Below are 12,537 nucleotides of genomic sequence, written 5' to 3'. Positions count from 1 at the left end.
AAAACATTTCCTCCATGCTTCCAAGTGAAGCCAGCCATGGTCGAGCAGGACTGTTGACTTATCTTTACATAGATGGAACTGGTGAATCCTCCCAAGCCCATGTGACCCCCGAGGAACAGATCCTCAAATGACCTTAAGAGCAAAAATAAATTGGTTTATCTGGGCCAACTCTACGGTCTTAAACACTCAAAAGGAAAGTATAACCAAAGATTAAAGTGATCAGTATAATTCTTTAAGAGTCCATGTGTATAGCTAAAAGTCCATATAAAAAGTTATTTAGACAGTTATTTCTCATTGATGATTTTGTTCCTAACTAGAAAGTGCTGCTCAGATGTAAGACTTCAAATCTTGGTCTCCAATACTGCAGTGCCCACCTGTAGCTAAGGGAGACAACTAGCTATTATTCTAAAATGATGGCCAAATTTGTTTTCTCCTCCTATCTAGAAGCCTTTGAGAGGGAAACGATACTGAGTATAACCACTCCAACAGCTATCCAAATGCCTGAAAGCAAATCCCGAAGGCCTTGGCAGACAAAAGAAAAATGAGAAGGAACCCAATAGAGGGATGCTCTTGGAAGCTCTCTTTAAGAAATTCCAATGGACTCTCATATGAACATTTGAAAATTGCCCTGTTCTGACTTTTTTCTAGTTCCCTGTCTAGAACTTGTAATGTTAATTACTCCTGCCTTTACTTCTTCACATCTCCTATTCACCAGTCAAGGACTTTCTTTTCCCCCATAGATAAAAGTTATGCAATTTGAGAGTCTTTTAGATAGACCCACTGAAGGGCTACCCCAATTGCCTCACCCTGCATCCCTGTTCAGCATGGAAGTAGCCAGAGCAGTCTGCGTCCCAATTCCCTATCCGCAAGCTGGGTAACGTCTTCACAGGATGGTGTGATGAGAATAGGAGGTAGGAATTGGGTAGACAGTTAGTGTAAAAAGACCCCAAAGAAGTCAGTTTCTTGGCTAAAAGTCAAAAGGTACTTGTGCCTTTTAGCAACATACTCTTTTCCAAAGGCCAAAAATATTTGGGAGCACTTATCTAATCCTTAAAAGACTTTGGGATTACCTCTTCAGAGGGGGGAATGTTAGAGAAGCAAAAAAATCTCATAAATTAAAAAAAAAAGAAAAAAAGAAAAAGAAGAGTACATGAAGTTATCAGAAAAAAGCAATGGGGAATTGTGAGAGGAGCTGGAGGGGAGGGAGTGGGCATGGATTTGATCAAAACACCTTCTATGCTTGTATGCCTGTATGAAATTCTCAATAAATTATTAAACAAAACAAACAAAAAAAGAAAACCTAAAGACTGGGAGGTTTTAAACTAGATAAAAAAAAACCCCAAACAAACCAAAAAAATGAAAGTGTGATAACTATGGATAAGAACACAGCCAGCTACCTTGATTAAATCTTCCTCAATGTCCATGTACTTCTGTACAGCTGCTGCATCCATGGGGTGGTGACTGCAACTGTTAGCTAAGAATTCCAGGCTATGGGCAGGATGTTATATTCAAAGGTTCAGAAGAAAACAAATGGTTTCCTGTAGTTTATTTCTCCTTAGCACTTTTCTTTATACTCATGAGAATTTATCAAAAAGTACACATTATTGAGATGGAAACATTTCTATTTCCAAATTGTTTTCATGTTAAGTAATTCATTTTTTCTATTAAACACAAAATTTCATTTCTTAGTTTTAGACTTTGATTTCCCAGTCCTGTCCTTCTGCTATTCCTCTTGTGCTTCTATATGAAAGTGGTATTGTGTGTCTATAGTCTGTGCTCATAGATGTATGTTCCTTTAACACATCCCTCCTAAAATGTCTCTGTAAACTGCTGTGGTTTGTCCCCACACAGGAACCATTCGTCTTTTCTCATGTACCTACCTCTGCCCTCCACATTTTTTTCGGGGGTGGGGGTGTCTATGAACAGGCACTATGGAATAAACTGAAGTGAAGCTGATATATTCAAAGGAGTTCAATGCAAGATGACTCCAAGCCTACCCCACATCTGGTAGTGGGCTAGGTAGCTGTGAGAAAGCTCATGAGGCTGTACCAAGTGGCCTTATCACAGCAGCGGACAGAGGTGTGGACAGAGAACTTGGGAGCTTGAGGGAATAGAATTCTGCCTGGAGGGAGCAAGCAGAGATGCTTTGAGTATACATTTTTTGTTGTCAGCTTTTATGCATTACTTATACAGGGCTTCTTACTAAGAGAACCATAGTTTGATATGGCCAATAACTAACAAAACCATCGTTACACATAGATCGGCATTAAAAAATATGAACAATAAAAAAGCCACACATACAAAGTATCTACTGGAAATACTTTTCTATTCAGGAGACCAGAAGACTACAGGTATTACAGGAGAAGCAGGTCTACTGAAAAGGACCCTTTCAGTTTATGAAGCATGTGTGTATTATTTGTTTCTTTTGCTAGCCTCAAGGATAAAATGAATTTTGGAAGCTCCTTAGATCATAATTTACCATGCAGCCAACTCTGCAGTCTGTTCCATGAGACCATGCAGCAGTCTGTTCCTGAGTAGTCTGCTCCATGAGACCATGAGCAGTCCTGAGCAGTCTGAGACCATGCTCAGCATGAGACCATGCTCAGTCCTGAGCAGTCTGTTCCATGAGACCATGAGCAGTCCTGAGCAGTCTGAGACCATGCTCAGCATGAGACCATGCTCAGTCCTGAGCAGTCTGTTCCATGAGACCATGAGCAGTCCTGAGCAGTCTGAGACCATGCTCAGCATGAGACCATGCTCAGTCCTGAGCAGTCTGTTCCATGAGACCATGAAGCCTAAGCAGATTGGCAGATGGAGCTGCTGAGGGAAAGGGCTTCTCATTGTACTTTTATACAATACAGCACGATCACTGCATGCATGTTATGGTAGTGTGATCTACTCAAGCTTATTATTCCTACAGGGGCAAAGTAGAGACTTGGCTGGCACTGGTTGGAGGGACCAATGGGGGTCATGTAGATGCGCTGTGAGGATCTGCAGCTTCTCTACCTGACATTTAGTGGTCAAGGAAGAGGATGTTGCTCCCAACATCTCCACTTTACCTTTCTTTCTCTGGAACAACTTTTGTTTGAAGACTGTGAAAAAAGCAAGAGTTCATTTATAGAGCAGCCAGGTGCTTACCCAGGGATAGAATCAGTGCCCACATTGTGAGTCTCTATATTAGTCAACTTTCCATTACTGACACAAATACTTGAGATAATCAACTTGTGGGAAGGTTTACTTTGGCTCCCAGCTTCATTGGTTCTAAACTGTGATCAACTAGCTCTACTGCTCTGGGCCTCGGGTGTGGCAGTACATCACTGCAGAGAGCACCAAGCTGCTCATCTAGGATGGCTGGGAAGTGAAGAGACAGGAAGGCATTGGATTCCCGCTGTCTCTCTAGAGGCATGACCATATTGACTAATGGTTTCTTATTAGGTCCCACCTCTTAAGGCCATCACCCAGTAGCACCAAGCTGGCACCAAGTCTTTTACATATGGTTTTGGGGAACAGTCTAGATCCACATTTATGAAGCTCCCCATTTCCTAGCTAAATTTCCCTGCCCTGCCCTCAACACCTTTCAGCTTTCTGGGGGACAGGGTACCAGTTTTATGTCTTCTACTGCATCCGGAATAGAGATGCTGGCCACAGGCTTCTGTTCCCCTCTCCCAGCAGTCCAAGACACTTAAGCCTTGACCTCCTGAAACTAAAGAAAACCTATCTGGTTACACAAACATCTCCTTTCAGTTATTTAAGAGTTTTACCCCAATGTGGACACAAGTAGCCACTAAACTATACACTTTCACTGCAGTTTTTCTGGACAACCTGAGCAAAGAACGGAGGTGGAGGCTTTGGGATACTTAGCGGCAACTTACTTGTTTCTTCTCTTATGACTGAACTACCATTTTTGAGGAAATGAGAATGAAAATCTCCAAAGAGGACAGAGGGGAAAACACAATATCAACTGCCCATGGAACCCTGCTTCCCCCAGGACACCAGAGGAAAAGGTAGAGTGGAGGTACCAAAGGAACAGGGCCTACCAGCACCCTGCCTGGTGCACCCTCTGGTGGCCGATGCATCCACTGGCGTGCCGAGTGGGGCTCTCTCCTTCCTGCCCAGCTAACGTGAGGCAGGCCAGCATTTCTTTTCTCCCTCATGGAGGTCATAAAGCCCTCTAGCAATTAGCTTCATCTGTTTCCTATATGGGGCTGTAATAAGCAGCTGACTGAAGGCCCACTTTCCTTTGTTGAGGTAGATGATTATGAGGCACTGAGAGTTAGTTTACCCCCCTGTTTCTGTTGCTTCTTGAGTCAAATGCCTCAGAACTTAAACTAAGAAATCAGAGTCCAACTCATCAGAATTTTCTGCCCCTTGAGTACTGAGCATCGGCCTGGTAAAAATTCCACACGACTGTTTGCCCCACCATGGATCCTAAAGAGCAGTCCCCTTAGGAATATTATGTGGAGCGGTAGCTTGATCTAGACCCTGGGTCTCTGAGTCACATAAAGTCATACTTCATTACAAAATGAAATGTGGGGAGGAAAAGTAGGCAAACAGTCTTTTAAAAGAAGTGCTTAGAGGCCATACCTAATTTTATAATAGTAATAATGTTTATCGAATGCTTATTATATGCTGGACACTGTGAGGTCTGAATAACAAGGTATGAAGGAATTATAACTATCATTTTGGCATAGCTATTTGAGAACATATATTAATATTAAATGATTTTATTGATGGAAAAAGGTATGATGGTCCAGTAACTCCAGAGAAGTCACATGATGAAACAAATGGCAGAGCTAGAGTCTGAACCTAGGCTGTGGCACTCAGGACTTTGCTCTCCAACACTTGCCTCCTTTCACTCAGGCTCCACTTGAGACCTTAGGAGCACATTAACACAACCCCCTCAAATGAAGCTCATGAGGTCAAAATGATGGAGATAAAAACAAGCCTATCTGTTTCCAGGATGATTATGACATTCTGGACAGGCTTCAAATTAAACAGGCAGAACTAACACAATCTGTTTCAGAGTAGGGCTCGGCGGAAAGGCAGTCCTGGTTAGCTGGTCCAGGGAGCACTTCCTATGCTCTGCCAAGCAGGACGTGTGCATGTCAGAAGGATTTGCATGGCCATTCTGCAAATGTCGGCACTATGCAAGGGCTGTTCCCATAAGCAGCATGCACCCCTGGCTAAGGCAGGGTAAGTAGAGGACAGAGATAAAGCTAGGGCACAGGGATCCTTTCCTGAGGGTTCCTAAGCCACAAACTGCGGAGGGCAGAGGCAGGACTACTTTATTCCCCTTCCCCCCACTCCACCGATCTTGTGCTCTCTTTGGGGACAAACTCCTGTGGACTGACAGTGATGCTCAGATTCAGTCTGTTTCCATAAGCTTGGGCCAAAGATGGTCACGGCACTTTAGAATTTCCCTAAGTGAGTTTTAAATGAAAATTTAAGTTTATAACCAAACACTAATTCACTTTTCTATGAATGAGACATGTATCCCCTTATAGTTTAGAGCAATGACAGAACAAGGGGATGCTGATCTCCTTGTTGCCTCAGATAAACCAGGTGCCTCGAACAGCACAGCAGACCCCAGAGGCTCCCATACAAACTGGGAGTGGTGAACATGCACAGATGATTTCTTCCCTCGGCTTACTCCACTTACGTTCTCATCTCATACCCCTCCCTCTCCATTCCCAGCTTATTCACTGGCTCCTCTCTCCCCTAAGAGTTAAGTTGGCTTCCCCAGGGACCAGTCTTTGGATGCTTCTCTCCTTATATGGCACATGTCCACAGGTCACCACTATCCATGCTCATGGCTTCAACTATAGGCCTATCATGCCCAAATCAAAATTGAGCCCAGACTCCTATGCGTCACATCATGCACCCAGACATGTATTCACTTATATGTTCCACAGATATCACCAACACAAGTACCAAGCATCTCCCACAATGAGAGGCCACTGCTCCTGTATGCCTTCCTGTATCACAAATCCAGATTCCTGCACCTCCATTTGCTAATATGCTGCCTGCACTTAAGTGCCTTTGAGTCTACCTCCTAAATCTTTTCATTTCCAGCCTCACTGTATTCATTCTTCTAAAAGCTCTGTAACTAGCAAGGCCACCTACAATTTCACCATTTCCCAACATTCTGACAACACTTTACCCCAAGTTATCCCTCTTACCTGTTAATTCTGTCATATTTATAGGGATAACTGATACGTACTGGGAACACTGAAGTGGTTATTGGTGGCTGGTATATGTTCTGATTGGTCAGGGGCTGTATCACATGGTTGCCAGATATTTTGAATATTGTCCTGGTTATTGCCCCCTTGCTTAGACCCTTCAATGGCTCCCCACAACTTAATCGTTTAGTATAGCACATCATGGTGTGTTCCTAGGCCAGTGCCCAAACCACCAAACCATGCTGCCTAGGCCTCTTCTGTTTTCCCAATGCAAGGCTTCTACATTTGGAGTCTATTCCCATGTAGGTCCATGGGTTGGGGGTGTAGGCTATGTAAACCTTGGAAAATCTACATCTTTATTGTTATTAACCTCTAATTATCACTTAATATTTCTTTCACTTATAAATATAGGCAATAAACCAAGTATTATCTATATATATTCACCTATAAAAATATATTTTCAATCACAGTAAGCTTACTATAGCTAACTAAAAACTGAATTATATTCAGCACTACAAATTTACAGTAGTAATTCTGACTGTCATTTCAGCTTGCTATTCAATGTGTTAATAAAGATGCACATAGTGCTAAACCACAAATTAGTTTAAAAATAATTTGCAAACTGTATTTTAACAGACTTTATACTCTACAAAGGCTTCTCCATCCGACTCTCCATCCATTTATTCAGTATGACTGGTTGTTTACCAGGTACTAGGAATTGTGCTGGATCTTAGGGGTTCTTGGGATGAATATATAGGTTTTTCCCCTCTGTGTGACAAATGGAATATTGTAACATGAGCCCAGGGGAGGGAGGGGCTGAGGAAAGCCTCCTAGAGATGACACTGGAAGCCAAGTTAAAAGGCAAGTAGGATTTAGTTAGGTGAAGAGACAACATGACCTCTGCTGTCTCAGCCATGGTGTCTTCTCTTAGAAATAACTATGACTCCATCTGCTCCTGGAAAGAACAGGCACTATCACTGAAGACTTCCTAATACTGGGTACAAAGTCTCCAGACATTCCAAGATAGTCAGTTGGCCTAGAACATTGCAGAGTTAAAACGGTCAATTTCTCTCAAGAATATTAATATTGCTCTTTGTGAAATCAGTGGCAGAAAATTTGAATTTAGCTTTAAAACCAAAGCCTGTTGATTTGGGTAGGAGAGTCAGAAAGCTTTCTGCATGATTTGGCAGAGTACTTTTAGACTAGTTTTTCTGTGGCTTCCTGGCTAGATGGTACAAAGATACACTTTTCATAACTGTTTTAAGCTGAATAACTCAGATATATGGAATATATTTTGTAACAATGTGTGGTTCAAAAACTCTTCACACTAGACAGTGTGAACAGATAGGAAGTTTCTGAATACCTCTGTGTAGGTAGAAAAAGGGAGAACGTATCCTGAACAGATGTCTAAAGTTTCCAATCTTAGGAATTGGCTTTCAGATTGCCAGGGATCTTTGGAAGGCAGGAGGCAATGCCCACTCTCTTCCTAGAACTATGTGCCCTGCCAACTTACATTATTCTTCTAATAGGACTGGGATACATTGTGTTGATTCAACCTTTATTGATATTAAATTATATCATGCTTCTTCTTTTTTCCTTACAGAAACAAAAAGCTGCAATAAATGCCCTGTCTCTCTGTACAGTTTTACTTAGGAGTTAGAACAGTATTATCTAAGTGGAGAGCTCAAATTTAGCTAATAGAAAGCATGATCAGTGAACTGACTCCAAGATAGCTGTGTACCATTACACTAAACAATGCTTTGCTGCCTCAAAATTCTACAAGTCCATTTAATTTTGTCTTAGAAACAAAATTATATCCTACAGTTGGAAAGTTTATTCCAGTGACTGTGTTAATACTAACCTTGAGCTGTCTACTTTCTACCACTATACACTCAGGTTTCTCTCAAGAAAATTTCAGGAAACCTCTAGCCCTGACCAAGTTACTGGGAATAGATCTCTGTCTGGGAATGATTACACTTGCATATGGATTTAAGTCAATGCAGGAATAAGTTAGCACCTTTCTTTGACCTTTTTCTGAGTACAGCATACAAACAGGATCTAGAATGATGAGTATTTTACAGCAGCTGGCTTCCCCAGCTGGTTAAGATGGGCTCTAACATGATGGGTCTAGCCATTCAGCAAGTGTGAGTTTTGGAAGTAAGCATTTGCCAATCTTATTATGAAGTGGGAGTTGAACTGTTTTTATGGACTTCCAACCTGGAAATCTGAAATGCAGTTTTGAAACAGACTTGCTTATGATTTAACTAAAAAAATAAAATATGGTTTCCTGGTGTTTTCCTACCCCTCACTGCTAGAAGTGGTTCAGAGCCCTGGAAAGCATGTCCTCCTAAGACCCCAGCCGTCTCCATTCAGTCAGTGACAGCTTCCTTCTGGTTCAAAATTTCTATCGCTACACAAATGCTGCTTAAGAAATGTACTCACCACTACAGGCATAAGTCCTGTTGGAGTGAATAGTTTCAATATTCTGAATTTTTTTTTATACAACATATACAATGTTTGCTTTCAGAAGACTCTATTGGGTGGTTATAGAAATATGAATTAACAATATGGGTAAGTTTATGTCTCAAAGCTTATGAAGAGACTCTAAATCCAGAGGGGTATCTAAGATTCTAGCTCAGGTTGTAGGTCCCTAAGCCATGTAAGAGTAAGCCATCCAGCAGGGATCATTTTACTGTACCCAGCAGATGTCAGTGTTCCACATCAACTGTAAAGCTCTGGGTTAGTGCTATCTAACAGAAGCAAAAAGCAAAGCACATACACGATTTGAGAAATTTCTAGTAATTATGTTAAAAAAGTAAAAAGGAATGATATTACTTTAAATATATAAAAATATTTTAATATATATATATCTAAAATCATTTCAACATGTAATCAACATAAAAATATTAATGAAATATTTTCCTTCTTAGATACTAATGGTTTTTGTCTGTGCTAAGGATCAAACCTAGGGTTTTATATATACTAGGCAAGCACACTACCATTGATCTATATCGAGTACCAGGTACTAAGTTTTTGAAGTTCAGTGTGTATTTAGTCTTATAGTACATATCAATTCAAACTAGTTACAAATAACCTCATGAGGTGAGTGGACATGGAATTTACACAGGGTAGCTCTGCACTGGGGGGCAAAGCTCAGTGGCAGAGCACTTGTCCCTAACATGACCAAGGCCCTTGGTATGACCAAACCAAACCACACGGTGCAGCTCTACACTCTTCAGGATGGACAAGTAGGCAAATGATGTCACAGAAGTGCCACAGCTACACACACTCTAGAATGTTTAGACACATAGCAAACCATGGGGGCCTTACAGCTTCAGAGTTGCATCTTCCAAATATATTTGTGCATGAGCTAGCACGTGTAGGTGCGAAATACATTCTGATATTTCAGAAAACTACTTTTTATGTCAGAACAATACAGCCTTACTCCAATGTATTGGAGAATGAGAAAGACAGGCTTACTGGTTGTCAGGTCATATGTTAGTTCTTTTACATGGCTTTAATTATGTTTCAAAATAACTCACTTACTCTATAGATACCAAGACCTCTCAGTATAATACATTGTCAAAATAGGAAAGTGTTGAATTTAAAAATAAATTCAACAAAGCAGGTGGCACAGTATATTTAAGTAGCTGTAATCGGCTTTACCTACTCTATGTAACTTTTAAAGATAACATTAATTTGAGCTAGAGGAGCTCTGAATCTACAAGCCCTCAAGCTCTTACAGTTTCTAGCTAATTCAAGTCTTGCATCCTCAGTAGTTCTGCCCATCTATGATCTGCTTTCAGCCCTAACATGGTTACCTTAGGTAAATGTTCCTTTATGACCTCGTCATCTCTCTTCACCACTTGCATCATTTCTTGGCCTCCAAGGTAGGCAGCATTAGCTATATTAAAGCAAAAACAAAAACAGTGAAACACTTAGAATATATGCAATACACACAAAGAGCTCATTAACTTTAGCAAATTCATTCATAAGCTTCCTTTTCTATAGGCTAAGGGCTGTCTAAAATAAGACATGGGTGGGTCTAAAAGAGGCACAAGAGATGTCTGGCAAGCTTCTGGTGGGTAGGCTGGCTTGCACAGGAGAGGTGTATTCACAGAGGAGTCTTTGTCTCAAAAGTTTGGCTGACCCTGGGAGGGGCAGCCTACCCTGGCCAGCAAGGCCCCTAAGATGCCAATCCATCATAGTATATAGAGAATTAAAAACACGATTAATAAACTCTTTGACTCAAGAGAGAAAAGGCTCTGCTTATATTGCCCCTCCCCACACAACAGCCTGGAAGCTTCAAACAATAAACAAAGGGTATTATAAAATTCAACTCATTGGTTTCATTTTTCTCAGAATCACTGTCTCTTCATTGTTCAATACGCGGTGTCATAAAAACTTTTGTTTTCATATATTTTATTTGTTTTTTCAGTTGTTTTAGGAAAGAGGGCAAATGAGGTCCTTCTTACTCCATCCGACTTAGAAGCAGAGGAGCGACATGAAGTTATTTCCATTTGAAATTAAAATTCACTTGAGATTTTCACAATTGAGATTTTTGGAAATAAACAATTTAAACATGCTGGCTGCTATTTTTATAAATCAGAAGTCTTCATTAACAGATTATACTTTCCATCTCTGAAAACATTTTTGTTTCACAGAAACTGATGACATATCTCAAATTTCATGAGGAAGATTTTTTGTTCTGTTTTATAGTCTAAAGTCAGAAATCATTTTAGTAACATTGGCTGAATTTTAGATATTTCTTGGCTGCAAAATTTTATTAACAGAACACCAAATACAAGGCACTGAGCCACACATTTAGTGTTTCAAAGCAGTAGAATTCAACTGCACAGATGTGGGGCCTTGGGGGGCACCTCCCATGACTGCCACAGACCAAAGTTAGGCTTTCACATGGCCCACAGAGCTGCATCTGTCATCACACATTTCCAGGTGACCTTTCTACCGCACTTACAGTGCTCGGTGTTATAAAGATGGCCTTATTGAGGTTGGAGGATGTCTAATTAAGGCACTCACTACTAGTCGCTTAGTCAGTGGGTCAGAGACATATACTCTTATGTGAACACACCTTTCCTATGCAGGTCAATCCATCAAAGCCTCAAATCCCAGCTATCTCCTCTAGAAAACTCTGACTCAGCAGGCCAGCGTCATACCCTCCCTCCACTTGAAATCACCTCAGAGCTAGGTACCAGGCAATGAGGGATCACCCCAAGAGTCCAGAGACTTTTGAAATTATTCAAAACAGGCAATCCCAGACCTGCCCTGGTGCTTAGCCTGCCTCACCCATTCCTTCTTGTAGAACACACAATACAGGTTGTGGGTCATGTGTCCCTTCTGCCTCCTTCTGACTCAATGGAGTGCTCATTGTGTGGCCCTACCTGGTGTGGCATATCCAGTACTGGGAACTGTAAGCAATAACCTCTTCTTTCAAAGGCAGTTGTCTGCATATCTATCATCTTACCATATCTGATTAAAGTAAGCTCTAGGTGCATTCTGCAACAAGGAGAAAGATTTGGGCAGGTAAATGCAGTGGATTTGGTGGAACAGACTAGTGGAAAGAGTTACAGTGGATGGATGCTCCACAGGGTTGCAGAGGCTTGCTCTTGAGCTTTGGCTGAATACTGATCAGCATAATCATGTGAGAAACAGTCAGAATCCAGGGAAAGAATCTTCTGCAAAGATTACAGGAACAAGCTCTAAACTGGGAACAATTACTATTTTCACCAGCCCAGTGGAAAACCTCTTAATAGCATATCAACCTCAGAGAGGCTCTGGCTTTGCTCGTGGTCTTTTGGAATACTGTGTCAAGAAGTCAGAATCTTAACTGGGGCTAGCTTGGCCACATTATGTTCAGAAACAGCCACATTACACAGGAGAGCTAGAAGTGGATGCCTGCCTTGTCAGAGCTCCAGGCAAGAAAAAAAAGCTAGTCATTCTGACTGCAATAAGAAACAATCTATAGAACGGTAAAAAATAGGCACCATAATAAAAGTACTGGCATCCTGAACATATTTTAAAATTTCTATAAACCAAGAAGAGGCAGATGATCAAACATTAAAATGGGTATAGGCTTGAATAGGAATTTCAGAAGTTACTTGAATTATGAAAAAGGTACCCAATCTCATTAGCTATCATGGAAATATAAATTTAAAAATCTGAAATTTTTTGCATAAACTAAATGGTAGCGTGTCAAATAAGCTCACAGATTAACTGTCACAAGAAATGGCCAGTTTTTTAAGTTTATATGCTTTTATGCATCTATAAAGGAAAAGTACCTTTAAATTAAAAATTGAAACTGCATTACATTAATTTTTGTGTATGTGTATACACACAT

At 40.9% G+C, this 12,537-nt stretch overlaps 1 protein-coding gene across 4 annotated transcripts in view; it reads right to left on the bottom strand.

Annotated features, from left to right (window-relative positions):
* The window catches only part of Ldah (lipid droplet associated hydrolase), a 107,072-nt gene that overhangs the window by 10,297 nt on the left and 84,238 nt on the right, over positions 1–12,537 (bottom strand). For all 4 annotated transcript variants that reach the window (XR_003849925.1, XM_008835745.2, XM_029564797.1 and 1 more), the window contains one exon: positions 10,001–10,083. Coding sequence is in view for 3 of the 4 variants with exons in the window: in XM_008835745.2 (XP_008833967.1) it covers positions 10,001–10,083 (83 nt within the window). In the remaining variant the exon portion in view is untranslated. The remainder of the gene's footprint in view (positions 1–10,000; positions 10,084–12,537) is intronic.

The sequence above is a fragment of the Nannospalax galili genome, unplaced genomic scaffold (genome assembly GCF_000622305.1).
Source record: "Nannospalax galili isolate Female #2095 unplaced genomic scaffold, S.galili_v1.0 scaffold938, whole genome shotgun sequence".
Taxonomy (NCBI): Eukaryota; Metazoa; Chordata; class Mammalia; order Rodentia; family Spalacidae; genus Nannospalax; species Nannospalax galili.
This window is presented reverse-complemented; position numbering and strand designations above follow the sequence as displayed.